Source organism: Lasioglossum baleicum, chromosome 11 (genome assembly GCF_051020765.1).
Source record: "Lasioglossum baleicum chromosome 11, iyLasBale1, whole genome shotgun sequence".
NCBI lineage: Eukaryota > Metazoa > Arthropoda > Insecta > Hymenoptera > Halictidae > Lasioglossum > Lasioglossum baleicum.
Window position 1 is genome coordinate 9,940,325 of NC_134939.1, and position 20,159 is coordinate 9,960,483.

Sequence of the window (20,159 nt, forward strand, 5' to 3'; positions counted from 1 at the left end):
AAACAACAATAAATCGACGTATCCATATCTGGCAATCGATTTTTGCAGCTGGGATAAATACGGTGGAACAAATAAATTCAGTCGTCGCCGGTTCGTTATAATTTATGAGATATTATTATCGACGATTATTTAATTCGTTAAGCAAATGAATTTTAATCGCGAGCGTACCGTTCGAATTATTAACATTTTTCGAAGCAAAACCGATGGAAAATTATGGGTTAATTCGCAGAAAGTAAAAGCGAGCGGCGCGCTCCAAATTTAAACATTAACCGTGACCTTAAAAATTTGCAAATGAATACGCGATAAGCGCGCATTTCCAACGCGTTTAATAACCCAATGTTTCGCATTGGCATTCCCCGATGGAAAATGCCATTCGAAATTCGAAAACCGAGACTGATTCCCAACAGCGTGAAAGTAGTTTCAACATTTTCAACAACTTTCGAAATGTGTAAAATACTCGAACCATTTTTCTTCGAGGAATTACATGATCACCAATTTGCTATATATCGAAAAGAAAACTGCAAGAGCATTTTCGTCCGTCAATATTTTTGCGAGCCGTCGGCAAAAAACTGCGAACACTCAGCTCGATATAACACCAAAAACTCGATTATTTGTTATAAAAAAAGGAAGAATATTGCGATGCACGTAATTACTTTATTCCGAGAATTCAGTCTCGAGTAAAAATTTGCAAATTCCCCAAAAATTTTAACGTCTCCAACGCGTAGAACTTTCAGCTCGTTTCTTCAGAACACGTTCGCGAAAAAGGACATGTTTCACACGAAACGTTATCGAAATTCATCGCTGACTTTCGTCTGACAGTAGCTAGCATAATTTTCGCTAACGAACTTAAACGTTCTCTTCTCGAGCAGATATTAACTAGAGAAATGAACTTATAGAAACAGACGTTCTTTTAATCATAGTAATTCCACGAAAAATCGGACAAAATGGCGGGCTCGTTCCACGGAAATCTTCTACAGTACAGTAATCGTTACGAACAATGTGCTCCCGTGTGTCGCGCGATTCGTGTTAAATCGCTAATATACCTACACTGAATTTTAATTCGACTTTAATCCCGATCTTGATCAACATGAAAATTGCAGTCGCGAATTTTCGGTTCGTCGTCAGTGTTCATTACATTTTTGGCTGGCCGGATATGCGAATTTTATGCTGGAACGTGTGACTACGAACTGTTTCCCCTGAAGTTTGAAATGAAAGAGCCAAAAATTAGGTGATTGGAAATAATCCGACATTTTATTGGTCCTGCATTATTCTTCTTTCGTTGTAAATCTGAAAATGCAAAAATTTTATAAATTTGATAACAATTTACTTCCGCAACATGATGAAATAATCAGAAAATAATATCAATATTTCTTTACTCGATGATTTTGCTACGAAATTTACAATGTCCCATAGTTAAACAAACCATTTCTTCTTATTGGCAAAATGAAGAGTAAACGTTATTGGACGTCGATATTATTAGAAGAAAAAGTAGAACTGCAAAATAATTTCAAGCGTAATGAAATCACCGTTGTCACAAACCCAATATCTTCATGAGGTGTCTGGTACAATCAGATTCAGTTTTTGAACGGTGGCAAATAAAGTTATTTGTGTAAACATGCATGACACCATTAAAGAAGCTGTAATTCAATTTACTAGCGAAAAGATTCAAGCGACAAATTATGTCTGACATCGAACAAACCATTCCGCTACATGAATCATGCAGAACTTCCGCTTTCATCGTCTAAATTTGCGTTGATCTAAGACACTTTGCCAATAACTTCAATCTGTTACACATTCCAAATTCGTTGGTTTGCAACGGAAATATGGTATATTGGTTAATACGTTTACCTTCATTATGATCTACTAATTTTTCGGTACAGACAGCTGGAGGTTTTTTTACATCTAATTTAAATTAAATACATATAATGACAATGGATTTCCATGGAAAATAAAAATGACCTGCATCAATTACGTAAGACAGGAGGAAATACAAATTTATTTCTGTACTGAATAATTTAGTGAGCTAAAAACAAAGTATTGATACATTCCTTATGTTATTCTAAATTTTACCTACACCTTTTTGTCATAAATGCAGAAAATGTTCATATTTTGCGGATGATTAAATTTTATAATAGTAAACAAATTAGGGGACTATACATGTAATGATTTACGTGAATCAGAAGTGCAAGTTTCGCTGATAGAGTTGTGACCATAATAGAAGACGGTAATTAAGTGTGTCCGTTGTTCCAACTGTCAGATTTTGCTTATTAACCGTCCACCGCTGGCTTGAGTATTGAATTTCATTTATTTTTTATACCGCGTCGGCTGTCAATAGCTTCCTCTTCCAATTTTTCTACCGTTTGATTAATTTACGTGGCCGCGCACGCACGTGTCACCGACTATCCGGCCAGTCGATTCAAAATTCCGAAAAATTTATTCGAAGTAAGCCGAAGAGAACATCGACCTCATTCTAACAAATATAATAATTTACCCGGACCACCACTATTCGATTTTCACAACGCGAATATAGTTTTATCTAGCAGACTGGCTATCCGATCGAAACCGGAAACAAAATTTCAGATATTGGGTACATCTTCGTAAATAGTCACGTAACCATTTTCTTTTTAATGAATTTATTATTATTACTAGTTATAAAATAGGATTAATCCACTTATTCATTTACGATAGATACACAATTATAATATTCAAAGTTCGAATAGAATCTGTTGAATTTAAAACTTAGCTTGTACTTCTATATTAATTTTATTAATTTTATTTAATTTCTTCTATATACAATTATTACATTTTAACATTTAAGAAATAGACCGCAAAATACTCATCCTACTAGAAAGTTATGCATTTGTAGAGACTCAAAATTGTTAGAATTATATTCGGTTCTAATTATCAAATTTGTTTCTAATTGAACATCATTTATGTAATGTACTGCTTGGACAAAAATACTATTATATCTGACTAAATAATAGGAAAGGCGAAGCATAATTTTGATGATGAAAAATCTGTAATGGACGATTCGCGAACTCGTTCCCGAATTTTTTTTTTGCGATTGAAACGAAACAGATTGCAGAAATAGAGAGAATCGCACGTAATGAACATCGGCGAGCACATTACTTAGGTCAGTTTTTTCTCGCGTAAATATTGTGCGGCGAAGAATATATTGGCACAACGGGTCGTTGATGCAAACTTATATTAATCGAAATGACGTATCGACTGCGCGACCCATCGAATGGATACGAATGCGTTATGGTCGGCAATCGGTTTATCTATAAAAAGTTGCTCTTCTATATATTTTTCCACGCTGGTCCCCGATAATTTAGAAATCTGACCAATTACAAGTAATGCGTGTAACAATACCGCGGAATATACACTGTGTACTTTAAAATCGAGCCACGATTTGAATTGATTTCTATCGAAAAAAAACACCGAAGAAAAAAGCACGTAAAAAGCACGGAAAAATCAAAGCCCTTATTGGCTACCAGGTTTTCACAAACACTGCGGCGAACGTGAAATTATTTGTATCTGTTTGACTGGTGTGCGCTAAAAAATCAATTGGTCAGAGCAAAAAATCATGGCAATATTTTTAAAACACAAAAACAACATAGTTGTGTTCCTTAACGTTCATGAACAACGAAATCTGTGGTGACAATATTACACACACAATATATTTGTTCGTTTATGTATTATTGAATATTATCTGGAGAGGTAGACTGTGGACTTCATTTTTATTATTTATTATTTGGAAGAATTTACAAATATTGTGAAATTACTGTTAACTGATTAAACCTGTTAACAGTGCATCAAAATTTTATTTGGCTTCTGTTGTTTAAAAATTATACAAACCATTTCTATTTTCCGGTAAAGATCCGCAGTCTAGTGTTAATAACATTTTAAAAGAATTTTTAAATCTGCAGAATATTTATTGAAGTTCCCGACACTGGCTTAACGATAAACAAATTCTGCCATCGGTATCGATATAAATTATAATAAAGATAAGAATTAATTTTTTTTCTCCGTTCCACTAGCGACTGTATTCTCAGCAAGCAGGGAATTCGTCGGGCACCCAGTATAACCTTTACTCCGGCGACAAAATGGTGGAGGCATATAAATCAATAGCGAAACGATATCAAAAAATTTTGTTCGCGTACATTTTTTTCGTTCGCGTAAGTGAAAGTTATCGAATTAAAAAAAAAATAGAGGGAGAACGTTCCGTTTGGAAAAATCGGGCAAAAAATAAAGGATAAACTTTTTTTCGGGCGAACGCGTTTTAACGCGATTCCCTACGCGCGCACGTGTGTTTCCTCGGCTCGTCTCCTTAGTTCGCTTACAATTTCTGGAGAATATCGCTACACGACCACAGGATTGCATATTCATGTACATTCGCTTGTGTATATACATAGATTAACTACATAAAGCGACTGGTGCAGCGTATGTACCGACTGTTTGATAGCAAGTGAGAGTGAAACCGGAAATGGATCGATCGACGGCATATTGTCACCTAGAGGAGACGATGCCCCGGTATCAATCGATTTCCAATTTCCATATTTCTTTAAAATCACATAAAGGAACCGGTTGTTTATTTTCTTGACCATTGCGGGGCGTAATTTGATTATGCTCTCACGCTGCGAATCTGTGTCGTCGAATATTCTTTCACAGTAAACATTTAAATCTGTACATATGTCTCTCAACAAAACTTGTTATCGTAATTTTAAACACACGGTCCAAATAATCAGACATTTGATTTCGTGATTTCAATAATTCATTCTTAATTAAAAATTTACATTTTTCGAATATCCACAACGAAATTGACTTCAAAATTTTTTGTATCTGTACGCATTCTGATCAAAATTATTGGCATAATTTTATACATACAGTTCGAACAGTCCGAAATTTAAATACACGATCTGAATAATTTAATGCAAATGTAAATTATTTTCGATAATTCCCTTGAAATTATGAATTTTTTAAAGATCGATAGTAGAACGAAATTGACATTAAAATTACTAACATTCAATGGCCAATTTTAATCATTAATTCTGAACGTATATGCAAAGACATATTTTTCGCTCATTTTTCCAAATTATGCATTTTTCAGAAAGATACAGACTAACTATAGATACAAAGAAATAATTTAGTAAACATGAAAATATTACAATTTCTGGAATTTTGTAACAGCCACTGCGAAATGACTCCATTCCGATAAAAATGAATTACAAAATAATATTTCGAAGATTTGTTTAAGCAAAATTGTAAGCTCATTCGCTATTCAAATGTCAAGATACGAAAAAATTCATTACTAAATATAATACCAAAGGTTAATTGCTAACAGGAACGGAAGAACATCGACAATGTGCCGATATCGTGTTTATTAAACGAATTTAACACAAGAACAATTTATTATTGAATCAATGAAAAAATTATGCAAAATTTCTGCGACGAGGCCAGGTGCAATGCTCCTGGCGGAAATATTAATGAACGTATTACCAATAAAGTATGTGGTACATTAACCTACGTTCAATTACTACCGAATAGCAGCTAATATTTCTTCTTTGCAAATAACCGATTGCCATTCGAACGTGCCCGTACGATGTGGCGGTATTTAAACGATCTCCCTCTGTTTATTTTCGTCGCGACCCGTTATATAAGCATCGAAATTATAAGTTCCTCTTTGACCATCGGTAATCGAAATGAAAAAAAATGCATATACTCCCATCCCTTTCAGAGTTCCTTAACCTTTTGTTAAAGAAACACATACAAACATTTGAATTATTCTGGATTGAAATTAATCTTTCCTCGAAGAAACTTATATGTATACGAAATTAAAAATATTGCGTTCCAGACTTGGTTAAGAAAATTGTAAGACATATTTGCACACTTCACAAATGATAAATGAAAAATCCCATGCATTTCGAAATTTTTTAACAAATTTTGTTAGAGAAACATGTATTTGCAAATATACAAATTATTCGGCTGGATCAAAAAAAAAAAAAATGAAAATCCCATGCATTTCAAATTCCTTCAAACATTTATCAAAGAAGCATATGAACAGAAAAGTATTCGAATTGGACTCGATTGAGAAAATCGTAAGATACATTCGTACATCTCGAGTTTGAATCAAACGAAAAAAAATGAAAATCCCATGCATTTCAAATTCCTTCAAACATTTATCAAAGAAGCATATGAACAGAAAATTATTCGAATTGGACTCGATTGAGAAAATCGTAAGATACATTCGCACATCTCGAGTTTGAATCAAACGAAAAAAAATGACAATCCCATGCATTTCAAATTCCTTCAAACATTTATCAAAGAAGCATATGAACAGAAAAGTATTCGAATTGGACTCGATTGAGAAAATCGTAAGATACATTCGCACATCTCGAGTTTGAATCAAACGAAAGAAAAATGAAAATCCCATGCATTTCAAATTCCTTCAAACATTTATCAAAGAAGCATATGAACAGAAAATTATTCGAATTGGACTTGATTGAGAAAATCGTAAGATACATTCGCACATCTCGAGTTTGAATCAAACGGAAAAAGGGAAGATTACGCTTCATTTCCGATCGTAGAAGAAGAAACGAGGCTGATCATTTAAATCCAAGATAGCGAGAAAGTTCGGATACCGATGGTGTTAACAATGTAACGCAGCAGGAACGGGAATCGCGATCAGAGGTAAAAACTGGACGTGGTACCGATGCGGTGCGATCGCTATCGGAGTAAAAATTATTAACACTCGTATTTGGAGAAGTTGGCTCGCAAACTTTTTCTCGGTATTTCATTTTAACCAATCAACTCACCTACGGGCAGGCTTAATGAAATTTCACCCTGCAGCGAACGGAAACGCACGTGTTTGCGATCCTCGCTCACCTTTGCCGATTAATGTATCGACCGTGCTGGCGGCGCATTAGTTACACAAAATTTCAAAAGTGTTCGATCGACTATTAGCCAACAAATAAAACATCTTTTTTGCACAAAGGAGATTCTTGACTGAATAAAGATTTTCCATAAAGTAATTTGATTAGTGAAACCGAAACCCTCTCGAGAGATAATATTTATCATATTGGTTACTTTTCCAATTTCTCAACATCCTTCAAATTCTAATTCAATTTAATATACATAGATTAATTTATTGGAAGTGGCATTTCATATGTTAACCTAAATTCAGTGTTCTCAGTCAAGAAAGGAAATTCTAATAGAATTTCATCTATTCGAATATACCAGTATACTATTTAATTTTTTGGACATGGTAGTCAACATGTTAACCTAAATTCTGGGGATAAATACGGTATCTTGTCCTCATTATCAGTCAAGCAAAGAAATTCATTGCTATAGACGATTCATTCGGGCATATTTTATTTACAACAAAAGATACAATAACAATAATTTTTACATATTTACAGATAATTATTTGGATAAAAGTTTTTTGTTCCTCGTACGACAACCATAATTATCACAGGAGACACAGATATAATTCTATAGAAATTAAATATAAATAATACACGGATTTTTAAATAAGTTTTTCAATAATCACAATGATTTTGTTCATGGAACAATAATTTATCCGGAGTGGCATGAGCAAATATTTTCCCTCGGAATAGATATTTAGAAGAAAATGATCAAGCTTGTTTCAGACAAAGTACACTAATTAAAAACGCCATTAATAGGGTTCCAATGTGTACAATGTTAACACATCTGGAAAGGTACATCGTACTATGAAGAAGTTTGTTTCACTGAATAATTTCATATCAGAACACAGACCGAAGAAACGACTCTCGACGAGAACCAAAGTAGAAAGTGACAGCCATAGTCAGCCACCGAGCTCGGGAGGCTAACTCGCATTATTATAACACGTTTACGAATCAAACGATCCTCGAGAAAATGAAAATAGAAGCGCGGTTGTATGTATGTCCTGCGAAATTCAATTTCCCTGGACACAGACACGCAGTCACGAGGGTTTTCTAAACACGGTGTGGCGGCCAGTGCCATTTTAGATTCCGGGTACAATCAGTTTCTTAGGGTCTCCCTCCCCGTAGCCACGTAATTGAACGCCCACATCGGGACCCTGGCGAAAGTTAATCAGAAATTCTGGACAACGGGAGAGGAGAAGGAGGAGGCGGAGGCTTGGTAACCAAGAAGGGAGAGAGACCTTGTCCGAGGGGGCGTCGGTCGAGGCATTCTGCCTGGCTGATCGCATTTCGTCATCATCAAAGTACAATTCGTGGCCATCAACGGCAGGAGCCTCCATCCGCACGGGCAAAGGGGATCCTATCAAGCCGCGGAAGGAGCCATTTCTGTTCTGATGAACTTTACGGACCGTCACGAAGACAGGTGGACGATGTGGGTGGGTTGCGTGGGTGGAGGAAAGGGTCGTTACGGGCAAAAGGACCCGGCGCGGACGCCGAAAAAGGGTGGCAAAAGAGAGAAAGAAGTCAGGAAGAGGCGGAGACATTGTCGGGAAGCGGACGAGCCGGTGGTGCGCTTGGGAAATTAATTAAAAATTATCTGGAAACAAAATTCAGTGACAAAGGGGACGACGGAGTAGAAGCGAGAGAGAAAGGGGAGAGGGAGAAAGCTATCGAAGGCGAAGAAGAAGAAGAAGAAATAGAAGAGAGATAGGTTCACGGTCACCGCGAATGGTCGCCGATGCGTTCTTGTCGTTTTCGGCGACTGGCTGCGATACCGTTCATTGTTGGCCAGGCCTACGTCGGTAGATTCCACTGCTGGTGGCGATTGCGAGAGTGGCTAGCAAGCAAGGGCTGCGATACGGCCCGGTATAATATTTCAAAGTGCCTAACCGAAACGGGCGGGACAATGGAGGGCAGCCATCTTCTGCGAGGTTCGCATCAACGCGGAGAGAGAGCACCCCGTGGGCCACCCTATCAGGCGAGGCCGTACAACGCGGAGAAACACGAGGACAAGAGGATTGCCGAGGGTTGGCCTGAGGTTGAGGGATCGTTTAGCATTCGTCGTCGTTTTCGTTTCTCCGAAGGGGGGTTGCGCGGGAACAGAAAGAGAGGCGACACGTGAGGAATAAAGAGAGACCGACAGGGAAAAGGGTGGACGATGATGTACCTCGCCCTCGAATTCTTTCTCTCCCTTCGGCAAGAGCTCCCCCCCTCTCTCTCTCTCTCTGTCCTCTCTCGATCCCTTTCGACCGATGTGTCCCCCGCGTTTTCTCTCATTCTCTCACTCTCTCTCTAGATCCCCCTTCTCGCCTCTCTACGCCGCCGAAACGGCCACCAATGTTTCCCTGTTTCACTTGGAAAAAGCAAGTCTCCGCAAACAAAGGGCCGCCAAGCCGTGCCAGATAGCCCTGGCCTGGATAAGCGGCCGATCGCGCGATTATAACGGCAGGGATAATGCTTATTATGCGCCGCAGCACAGCCTCTACCGTTCCAGACCCCCGTGCCACAACGAATCCTCCCGGAGAACAACGCTACGCGCCCCGCAAACCGGCTTCCTCAAGGATTAACCGGCCACCGCGATCTCCCTTCACCGGAATTTTTCGGGTTTTACAACGGCCTGCGACCGTTTCTATTTTACACTAATGGCCAGGCAGCCTTTTTACCGCCCGAGAACCGATCCCAGCGTTCCCAAACCGCGTTATTGACGGTCCACAGCCGATCCGCTGCGGGCCCCAGAGAAATCCTTCGAAAGAAGCTAACCGAAAGCTTTATCGTAACGTGTGTAAGGCCTGCTACCTCTTGGTTGCACATGGCCAATCATTTTTAATACTTTGTTCTGGGCGCATGGGTGACCCAGTTGGAAATGGGGCAGTGTTTTTCGGGCAAAATTCTGTTTGATTATGAAGTTCCACTGGAAGCGATTTTTATTCAAACATTCAGACATTTAGCCGAGTGTATAAACTCAACTTTGGAATTTTTATGAATTATAATATTCGTGAGATCACAGAATAATAAGCATTTGCTTATACCACACTGTCTCGCATTTTTGTGACTTGGAATTTGTAGACTGCGGATCTAAGCAAAATAAAACTTTCTATGTTTAATAGCTTAAAAATAATATGGTAGTATCTTCAGATTCTTTAAATGTTCTTACTGTTTTAAATTACACTTCGTTTTTGTCATAAATGCATGAAATCCGCAGTTTAATCATTTTTCCAGTTGATACCAAGTGGCGGTATCTGAGCTGCACATTTGTCGAATCGATTAACTCCACAAAATAAAAACTATAGAAATTGACGAAATAGAATATATTAATTTTTAAACGTTCTAGAAACCCTTGTCATAAATATAAAATGTTAAGCAATAATCAAGTGCTTTGGGGCTCGAAAATTTCAAAAGCTGGAATGGTGGTTAATCGATTTGGTCTGTGAATGGTTCATTATTTTTACCACCCGGCATACTTAGCTCTAAAAGCAATAGGCTTGTGATATCCCTTAAAAAGTACAAGATTGCACTCATTGAGGTATACTTGAAAAGTATACGTTCGCCTCCAGGATCCCTGTCTAAGGTTTATTCTGTAATTTCAAGTACAGCAGTGGTACGAAGGTTACACCGAGTTCTTAACATGTTTCGCGGTTAACCAAGCATATACTTCAATAAAATACGTAATACAAATACTGCGGAGTTAACTCCTAAATGCTGTGAAAATTTTCACCATCCGGGTCTAAGAAAAGGATGTTAATGCGTGAGAACGTTTCCGTAGTCTCGAAAGCCTGGGAAACTTTTATAGAATCTTTTTATTTCCGAGCAACCGCGCGTTTAAAATCTGCATAAAACTTTTCAAAATTTAATGTTTCAGGAATAAAACATCTCATCATGAATATTTATTTGCGATTGCTGTTGTACAGCATGGACCAAGCTGGGTACTCACAGTGAATAAAGTCTTACGAACTTCTCGCGAAAGTAGACTAAATTAGCAATTCGCGATGCAAATATAAAAAAATCATAATCCATTTAATTCTCAATCCGTTTAATCGCCAACAATAAAATATGCCTAGGAAAGTCTGTCAAAATTTGGTAACTGACACCATATCCGAAATGGCACGGTAGGAAAAAATACAATCAAAAGAAATCTTTATGAAAAAAAATTAGATCATTTTAATGCCTCCATAATTACCTACTTATACTCTAAAAAATTTAAATAGATATCAATACAAAAAAGAATTGAAAATAATTGTAACCGTGTTGAAAAATGGTACCATCCATGTGTGTGACGATAAAAATTTTATAAAAACCAAATTAAATGTACGAATATGTGCCAATATCGGAAAGGTTCAGAAATTGCAGTTTTTGGCAGAAATATACAAATTTACTGGTTTGAATTTATTTGGGCTAAGAAAATATAATATTTCGCGAGGAGTTCGCGAATCAAATATGTACGCAGCTTGGTTCCCGAAAATCGCGCAAGGCCAGAGCATTATGGGACCGGAGGGGATGGAGGTGAATGAATAAAACAGTAAATTGAATTCTTGCCGCGCATTGTCCCGAATAATTGGACGATAACGAGAAAGCGTGCTCCTTGTTTCAAGATCGACAACCGTTCCCACCGACGACGACCCGCTTCGCTTCGCAAACGAACGCGATCGCCTATTTCTCCTCGAGGAATGGGAATCTCCAGGGAACAAAGAACCGATGTTCATGACAACCCTGACTCAGATAACCAGCCGATCGTATGATTACAGCGGGACGGATAATGTGTATTATGCGACGATGCAGTTTAAACGGTTCCGGTACTTCCGGCAATGAATACTCTCGAGGAACAATGCATAGCCTCCTCGAGTATAAACCGATTATTATGCTCCCTTTTCTTCCCTTTTTTCAATTAACACCGTATTCAGTCTGATCACTTTCGAAATATTGGACGACGATCGATTAACGGGACGCTGGGGAAACGCGGTTCTGCAGATTTTTCCCGAAAATTGACTTACGCTATCCATCATTCCTAAGAGCAGAATTACCACTATTTGACCTTGAGATGGAAAACCTGATTTACGGCATTTTTACAATCCTTGTGGGGCTCGGTGCGGAGGCGTATGCTAATTTCACTTTCCTTTAGTGTGTCAGGAATCCTGAACAATTTCTTTTCACGACTTATGTTAATTATAATACTTATTATTTTTTATGTAGACATATATGAAGGAAACATAAGAGGCATGTATCATTTAATACAACATAATAAAGATACTTTTAGGTACTCTCAGAAAAAAAGAATGTTCACCTTATGTGCTGAAAGTTCAAAATTACTTTATAAACGTTATAAACGTTATAAAAAAGACGTTATAAATAATTTTTAATCATTAAGTGAAAAATTGGATAATAATTGAAACACAGTGAAAAATTGGATAGTAAATTTGAATTATGTTTGAAGACATTTTTGGTATACACAAAGGTATTTGACAATTTGGGGCAAGATTTGTTATGATGCAAAATTAATGAAACTAATTTTCGAGATATAGATGATCTGCAAACAACGAAAATTGACAAATATTTGACTAAATTATTCCACAGTGAACACAGACTAAGGAAGAGACTTAAGAGGGTCATAGTGAAATAAGACAACCATAGTCCAGACCGACATAAATGAAACAGCAAAATTGAATAATTAATTTGAGTTAAATTTCAATGGTCTACTTAAGGTTTGAGACTATTTTTAGTGAACAAGGAGGTATTTTAGAATTTATGGTAAAATTTGCAAAATTAATGGAACTAATTTTTGTGATTTAGATCGTCTGAAAAAAATGAAGATTACCTGTATTTTCGGAGCGATTCTTTCACGGTGCAGCGTTACCCGCGGACACAACGCTGTATGATTGGAGAACTCTGGTTACGAACAATGGCACGGATTAACTCAACCCGTTACATACGTGACACGTGTTCGACACACGGGTTCAATCGATCGGAAACTTTTTTGGATCTTTTGGTGTCAGACGCTTTGTGTCCTCGAATTCCATGGTACATTGACCGAATTAAAAAAGGGGAAAAAGACGAGAAAACAGTTACAATGTTAATCCGCCATTCGTACCTGCGTCCGCTCGCAAGAAAATTGTTTTCGGAACCTTTGCCACACGACATAGAAAATTTATTAAATAATTCATCAGAAAATTAATTTATTTTAAACACTATTTTATTAACAACAGAAAATAAATTTATTCGAAAGGTGATTTTATTAAGAATAGAAAATAAATTGATTTAAAAAATAATTTCATTAACAATAGAAAATAAATTTATTTGAAAGACAGTTTTATTAACTTTATGTACAGTGTTTCAATGTCTTTGAATAAATTGTTTCCTGTTTGTTCTTTACAATAATTGCAGAGGAAATGTTGAGGAACGGATGATAAATATTGTTGATAAAGTAATTACCGGAAGAGCAAAACAAACGCAAGATAATATCGATTTCTTTTAACGGTCTTGTTATTCGCACATTTTGCGTTCGTGGAAATATGCTCGATGAATAATTTCCTTTTACTAACGATTGCTATTTTCGAGTTATTTCCGAGCTATCCGCAGACTCGGGCGTTTATTCGATACGTGCCGAGTATTAAAGTTACAACCAACAAGCCGATTTCTCTCGTTTCTTTGCTCGCTTATATTGTAACGCATATTCAATCATTTCGCACGAAAAAAAACTATGGGAAAATGATATACCTATAACTATTTTAAACTATCTAAATTCCGAAATTAAATATTCTCACCAAAATAATACAAACTTCTCAATGCAAGAACATTTGCAAAATCTTACTGTAAAATATTTTTAAAACGTATCTTCATTTCTTTCTGCCAGCCATGTATAATACATATAATGTTTTCAAAGCTGGACACACGAATCTATGACATTTAAAAAAAATGTTTCAACTAAATTTTATTTGATTGCATCACTATCCGTTGTTCCTCGAAAATTTCGAAGTAATATTTCTGAAAGCAGGTAAACTCCAAAAAAGTTTTCATCATACATTTCCAATATACTTTTTTCGAGAGGAACCACCACCTTTGGGGTTGCACCAATTATTTCTGTTCTGGACTTCATTCAGCTCTTACTAAAAACGCAACAATGGATAATGTTAATGATGGATCTTTGTTACTTGTTCGCATACTGTTTCTTAATTTGCAGTATTGATTAAATGAAACACAAAATCGAATTTATGTAAAGGAAAATATTAATTACTGGTTACAACGGGAAAATATTAATGAAGCACTGTCAAGTAAAAAATAATGAATTCCTCTGTGCGTAATCCAAAACTACTCTTAACACGTTCATTCCGCGAAACAAACATTTCCCAGAGCGGCACAATTTTTTATTTCCTGTTCGGAGACTCCAAGAAACTTCTATAGGACGTCTCCAATTATATACCGCAGTTCGCGAACAGAAATGTTCAAAGTTGCACGTAATTAATAATATTTTGAGCTCTTCGTAATGAGTCCCTGAATTAAATCCTTAGATTATTCCTTTCGTGTTGAACATTCGAATTCATTTTAAAATCTCTAGAACGTTCAGCTTTTCATAGTCTAATAGTGTAATTTTTCCAAATTATCAATTTTTAATAACAAAGTATTACAAAATCTAATATCTCTCATTTAGCCATTCGGTGTTTAAGCACGTAATTGTGTCGACTCTAAATTTACGATTCCTATTCAAATTGATTACTTGCTACGTCTCTTCCGCGTTAAATGATCGAACCAAATATTTTGAAAAAATTTTCTTCCGTCCGATCAATCTATGCCACTCATCTTCTGTTATTTATCAATTGACAAATTGGCCAAATTATGTCAGTATGTATAATACAGAGCCACTGGTATCCGAACTAAATGTGAGAAGTCTTGGGATAAAAATATTTGCGAATAATTGTCTCCTTAGTTCTAAACTTCATTAATTTATAAATTATGTGAAATTCCTTGAGAGATGTTACAGATTCATTTAAATTGGGACCAAGAAAATTTTGCAGTTGTCGAAGGATGTCTGGATGTCTGCTAAATTATACAAACAATAATAAATTTTGAAAATTTTTCCACTATTTAGGTCAGAAAATTTTATGTACAGCCACTCATTGGAAAATCCAAAATTGAACATGGAGATCTTAACAATTCATTCAAATTAGGGCGAAGAGTATTTTGATTTTGTTAAAAACTTTGGATGTCTATTAAATTCTACAAATTTTAATAAATTGTGCACAATTATCCACTACTTAGGTCAGAAAAATTTTATGTACAGCCACTCATTGGAAAATCGAAAATTGATCATGGAGATGTTAACAATTCGTTCAAATTGGCGCCAAGAGAATTTTGATTTTATTAATAAAAACACTGGATGTCTATTAAATTCTACAAATTTTAATAAATTGTGCACAATTATCCACTACTTAGGTCAGAAAAATTTTATGTACAGCCACTCATTGGAAAATCGAAAATTGATCATGGAGATGTTAACAATTCGTTCAAATTGGGTCCAAGAAAATTTTTATTTTTTTAAAAACTCTGGATGTCTGCTAAATTATACAAACATTAATAAATTCTGCAAAATTATCCACTATCTAGGTCAGAAAAATTTTATCTACAGCCACTCATGGGAAAATCCAAAATTGAGATGTTAACAATTCGTTCAAATTGGGTCCAAGAAAATTTTTATTTTATTAAAAACTCTGGATATCTGCTAAATTATACAAACATTAATAAATTCTGCAAAATTATCCACTATCTAGGTCAGAAAACTTTTATCTACAGCCACTTATTGGAAAATCGAAAATTCATCATGGAGATGTTAACAATTCGTTCAAATTGGGTCCAAGAAAATTTTTATTTTGTTAAAAACTCTGAATATCTGCTAAATTATATAAACATTAATAAATTCTGCAACATTATCCACTATCTAGGTCAGAAAACTTTTATCTACAGCCACTTATTGGAAAATCGAAAATTCATCATGGAGATGTTAACAATTCGTTCAAGTTTGGGCCAAGAGAATTTTGATTTTATTAAAAACACTGGATGTCTATTAAATTCTACAAATTTTAATAAATTCTGCACAATTATCCACTATCCAGCTCAGAAAAATATTATCTACGGCCACTCATTGGAACATCTACAAATTGTGATTAAAATTCGCCGAAGCAAGAAAGAGGGAAATGAACCACAAAAAATAAAAGACAGTTTTTGGATATCTAACAGAATGTTTGACCATTAGGCTATACGAGTGACGATAGCTCGGGTTCGAAGCAGAACGATTTCTCTACAGGTATTGCATAGTGCAGCAGTATTCTAAAACACGCGAAATTTGCTAGAATCGATTGGCAAAACGTAGCCCTAGACGACAAGACCAAATTTACACGAGCCGGGATACGCGCGACGATATTAATGTACCAACCAATCAATGGCCTAATGAAGATGTAACTAGTCCCTAGCAATTTCTAGTAGATCTATGAAATCATAACCGGGGACCTTGAATTCGTGCAGCCGGTCGAACAGTCAATGGATCGTGCCCGCTATAACTTCGAAGGGATGAGTGCGACACACAATCTCCGGGATGGAGTATTAATCTGTCGGTAAAATATCTCTGTGAACCTTTTTTCTCTCAATCTTCTTTTTCCGTTTTTTCCCCCATGCTTTTTTCGACTTTCGAATTTCGCGATGAATTTACGAAGCGCGATTGAAACGCGAACACCGAGATAACGAAACTAGAACACTTACACGAAATAATGAAAAGCAGGACACATACTCGTCACATTTATATGATTGATAATTACCAAAAAAAAATTATTTACCGGCTTATCTGAAATTCTCTGAATCGTCCCTGTACATTTTGCCTCTTTGATAATTTTTAATCTTGACTGGAAACTAATTAGAGAAATTATATCGAAATATCTTCCTTTCCTAAATTTTAGCACGAAAAGTCCAAGTGAGTTTTATTATTGTTACTAGAGCGATAATGAAGTATAAAAATAATATAGCTTCTTGTAGTCTTTGAGTTATACTTATGGAAAATGTACAAAAAAAATTTTTAGATCTCTAATGTTAGAATCTGATGGAAGTGTATTTGATGACATTGTTCGAACGAGAAAATTGTATGAAATTGTTTTAATCCATATATCTACAGAGACACGTAAAAATGTTGACAGCAATGGCGATCCGACGGAACGCGTTTTTCCACCGGCCTGCTTAATGCTTTATTTAGTTCATTGCATGGGAATAAAAAACATAAAAAATATAAATATCTTTCATTAGTTCACAAATTCTAATAGTACTCTGTGATCGTTCAGAAATGAAAATTTTGTTCGTCAAGACAGCAATTCACAGTAAAAAAATAATGATGATAAATTCTCAATAGACAACTTAATATTGTGTGTGAAGTTTAAACATTGCCGACTCACAAAACCTAGATAAATCCGCAGGAAAAATTCATACTTACTCATAGTTTTCTAAAGCTCAGCTTCTTAACACTCTCTGACCACAATTAATTTCTCTTAATCGCCAATTACCGCGGGATCCAGGTTTTAATTTCGCGTTTGGCAATCAAATTATTCGTAAATACGAAACACGAGTGCATCACTTGTTGTTAATTATTCAAATCAATGAGCTGTTAACAGACATTGATTAGACGCATTACAAAGAATCGAAATTGAAATTGAAATTTCTGTGAGGCGCGCTCTCGCTCTGTTGCTCTATTCGTCGACGTTCCGAATAAACGTGTTTAATAATTATCTAACGTTCGAGCGAGCGAGCGAGGGATAATGTTCATGCAGATTCGAAGCTGCGCGAAAATGATATACATCGCAATCAAACTTGTATGGTGGGGCAGTATTTTTGAATCGAACAAAATTGCTGAGGCTCGTTAGGCGTTGCCATGGCAAGCCCTGTAATTTATCTAATGTCTGTAAAATCAGAAATAATAACTGATTTAAGGATAATCCAAGGGCAGCAGGTCGAGCAGGTGACGAGGGTGAGAGGAGGAGGAGGAGGAGGAGAGGAGAGGAGAGGAGAGAAACCAGTGAAGTATAATTCAGGCTCGACAAGCCGTTGTTATCAATAACATTTTTGCAGAGCCGTAATATCCCGGGAAAGTAATTAGAGTAAATTCAGGGGCTACCCCGCGCGCGGGCCGACCCTTCCAGCCGCGCAAAATGGCGGCGGGAACCGCCCTTGCGAAAAAAATTAGGCCTCCTTCCGCTGCGCAGTAAAATTTACATGAAAAAAAAGGAACGCCCAGCGGCTTTCGGGAAAACGAAGCTTCGACAATGCGGCCTTTTTTATGGGGTAAATCGAAGGGACTCACCCGGCACCGCTCTGGGGAAATACCTGTAATTTATGTGTAGGAAATGGGAAGAACAAAACATGGCGGAAAGGTCACCCGGCCTGGCAGACTTTAAAAACGATTAGAATCTTAATATCCATCGTAAAATACCGACCCCGGGCATTATCAGCAGGGAATGTATTTGTCCTGCCAGCCAATACACTTGCGGAATCTTGATTACCGAAGATTCTACCGTTCACCCTTTCAACAGATAAACGTGAAATTCAACATGGAAAATTGTTTGCTTCCTCTTCTGGCCCTGCTCGTTCATTCACCAGATTTTAAACAGATTTCAAACGGTTATTTAATCACTACTGAGATGTCAGTAAGAAATGTGTTAACACAATTCTTTTATTCATCGTATAAAATGTTTGAACATGTATGTTTTTTAACCGCATTCGAGTGTTTCAGGCGAACACCATGCATTATTTTAAACATGTAGAACTAATTCGTTTAACAAAACCGTAATTTCGCGTATGTTTGTTAACGAACTGGCCGCACTCAACATTTATTATTACCGTGTGCAGAGAAAAGTATTGATAATTGTGTTTTTAAATATTAATCCGTTGATTAGCAGCGCATCGTCCACAGAGTTACGTGAAAAAACACGAGCGACGAGGATCCGCGGGATGTAATTTCTTTGTAAAAATTAATGCCGATTACAATGACATGCTAACAGGTCGCACCATTTAAGGTAATTGAAATTAATACAAACAGAGGTGTAATTTGAATGCTTTTGTACTACGGCCCCGAAAAGGAAAATTTGAAATTTTAATGCGTAACCCTCATGTAAACATCGCTGGTACAGCATGTTGTGCGGACTATTCTGAAGTGGCGGGGCAGACATATTGATTACTTTTTGTACCACTGACATTTAAGTCGCCATTTTATGCTTCGCTATACTCGCACATTCATGTGGTTATACATATGTAAACATACATACATATATTTCAAGATCACATTTATATTCACTTCACCGTATGGAAAATAATGTTGAACATATTATCGAAACAAGAAGGCATTAAAAATTGATGTTATGTACATCATTATGAAATATTAGTCAATTTCTCTAGATCATTTATAGAAATTATTTAACGCCAAATTAATGATAAGAAAAGGGAATATTATTGTATTGAAAGAAGAGGTAATTAATTTTTCAATTGAAATTCTGAGGCTGCAAGATATTGGTCCTGCAAGACACCAGCAAGGTATTAATAATTTTTATTAATTATAGAGTGAAAAAAATTAGATTAAAATAAACAACATTTCATATTTTATTTTAAGAGAAATCAAGAATATAATGAGAACATTAAAAACAATATTGATCAACAAGAAGACAAGAAAAATATGAATGCAAATATAACTGACAATTAAATAAATAATAGCAAAGCAGATGTACGAAATAAATATAGAATGTCTTAGGAAACATGTACAAGGTGAATAATAATAAAAGGTGATAGGAGAACATCACACTCAAGAAACATTAAACAGCAGAATTATTAAACAATCGTTGCTACATTTTTTTCCACAGGTACTTCGAATATAAATATTCAATTTCTTTATAAAATGAGAACAAGAATAAAATTATGACAGATTATTTCTCTTTTTGCAGGTGCCCTTACAGATTCAGCGAGCCGAAGAACAGAAAAGGATCAATAATGAAGGGCTTCCTTCCGTGCGGAGGATTCGGAAGGAGAGATTGTAGGACCAGCAGCGGGGACGAAGGGGAGAAAAATGAATTTTCGTCTTGGTGGCGGATGGGCCAACCCTTAATGAAACTGGAGATGGCGGGACAAGGAAGAGGGACTTGGCGAGAGTGAACGGTCGGCGATATTTTTTTCACCCTCGTAAATATTCCCCCGAAGCGGGCATATTAACAAACGGTACGTTCTTGG

General features: G+C 36.2%; 1 protein-coding gene across 3 annotated transcripts in view; it reads left to right on the top strand.

Annotated features, from left to right (window-relative positions):
* LOC143213237 (uncharacterized) overlaps positions 1-20,159 on the top strand; it is a 183,731-nt gene that overhangs the window by 157,581 nt on the left and 5,991 nt on the right. Inside the window, exons 3-5 of one of the 3 annotated variants that reach the window (XR_013009920.1) lie at positions 1-19,472; positions 19,549-19,795; positions 19,877-20,014. The exon at positions 1-19,472 is cut by the window's left edge and continues 16,246 nt beyond it. Coding sequence is in view for 1 of the 3 variants with exons in the window: in XM_076432887.1 (XP_076289002.1) it covers positions 19,877-20,084 (208 nt within the window). In the remaining 2 variants the exon portion in view is untranslated. Of the gene's footprint in view, positions 19,473-19,548; positions 19,796-19,876; positions 20,148-20,159 lie in introns of those variants that run through there. The other 2 variants (XM_076432889.1, XM_076432887.1) reach the window with 2 other exon arrangements.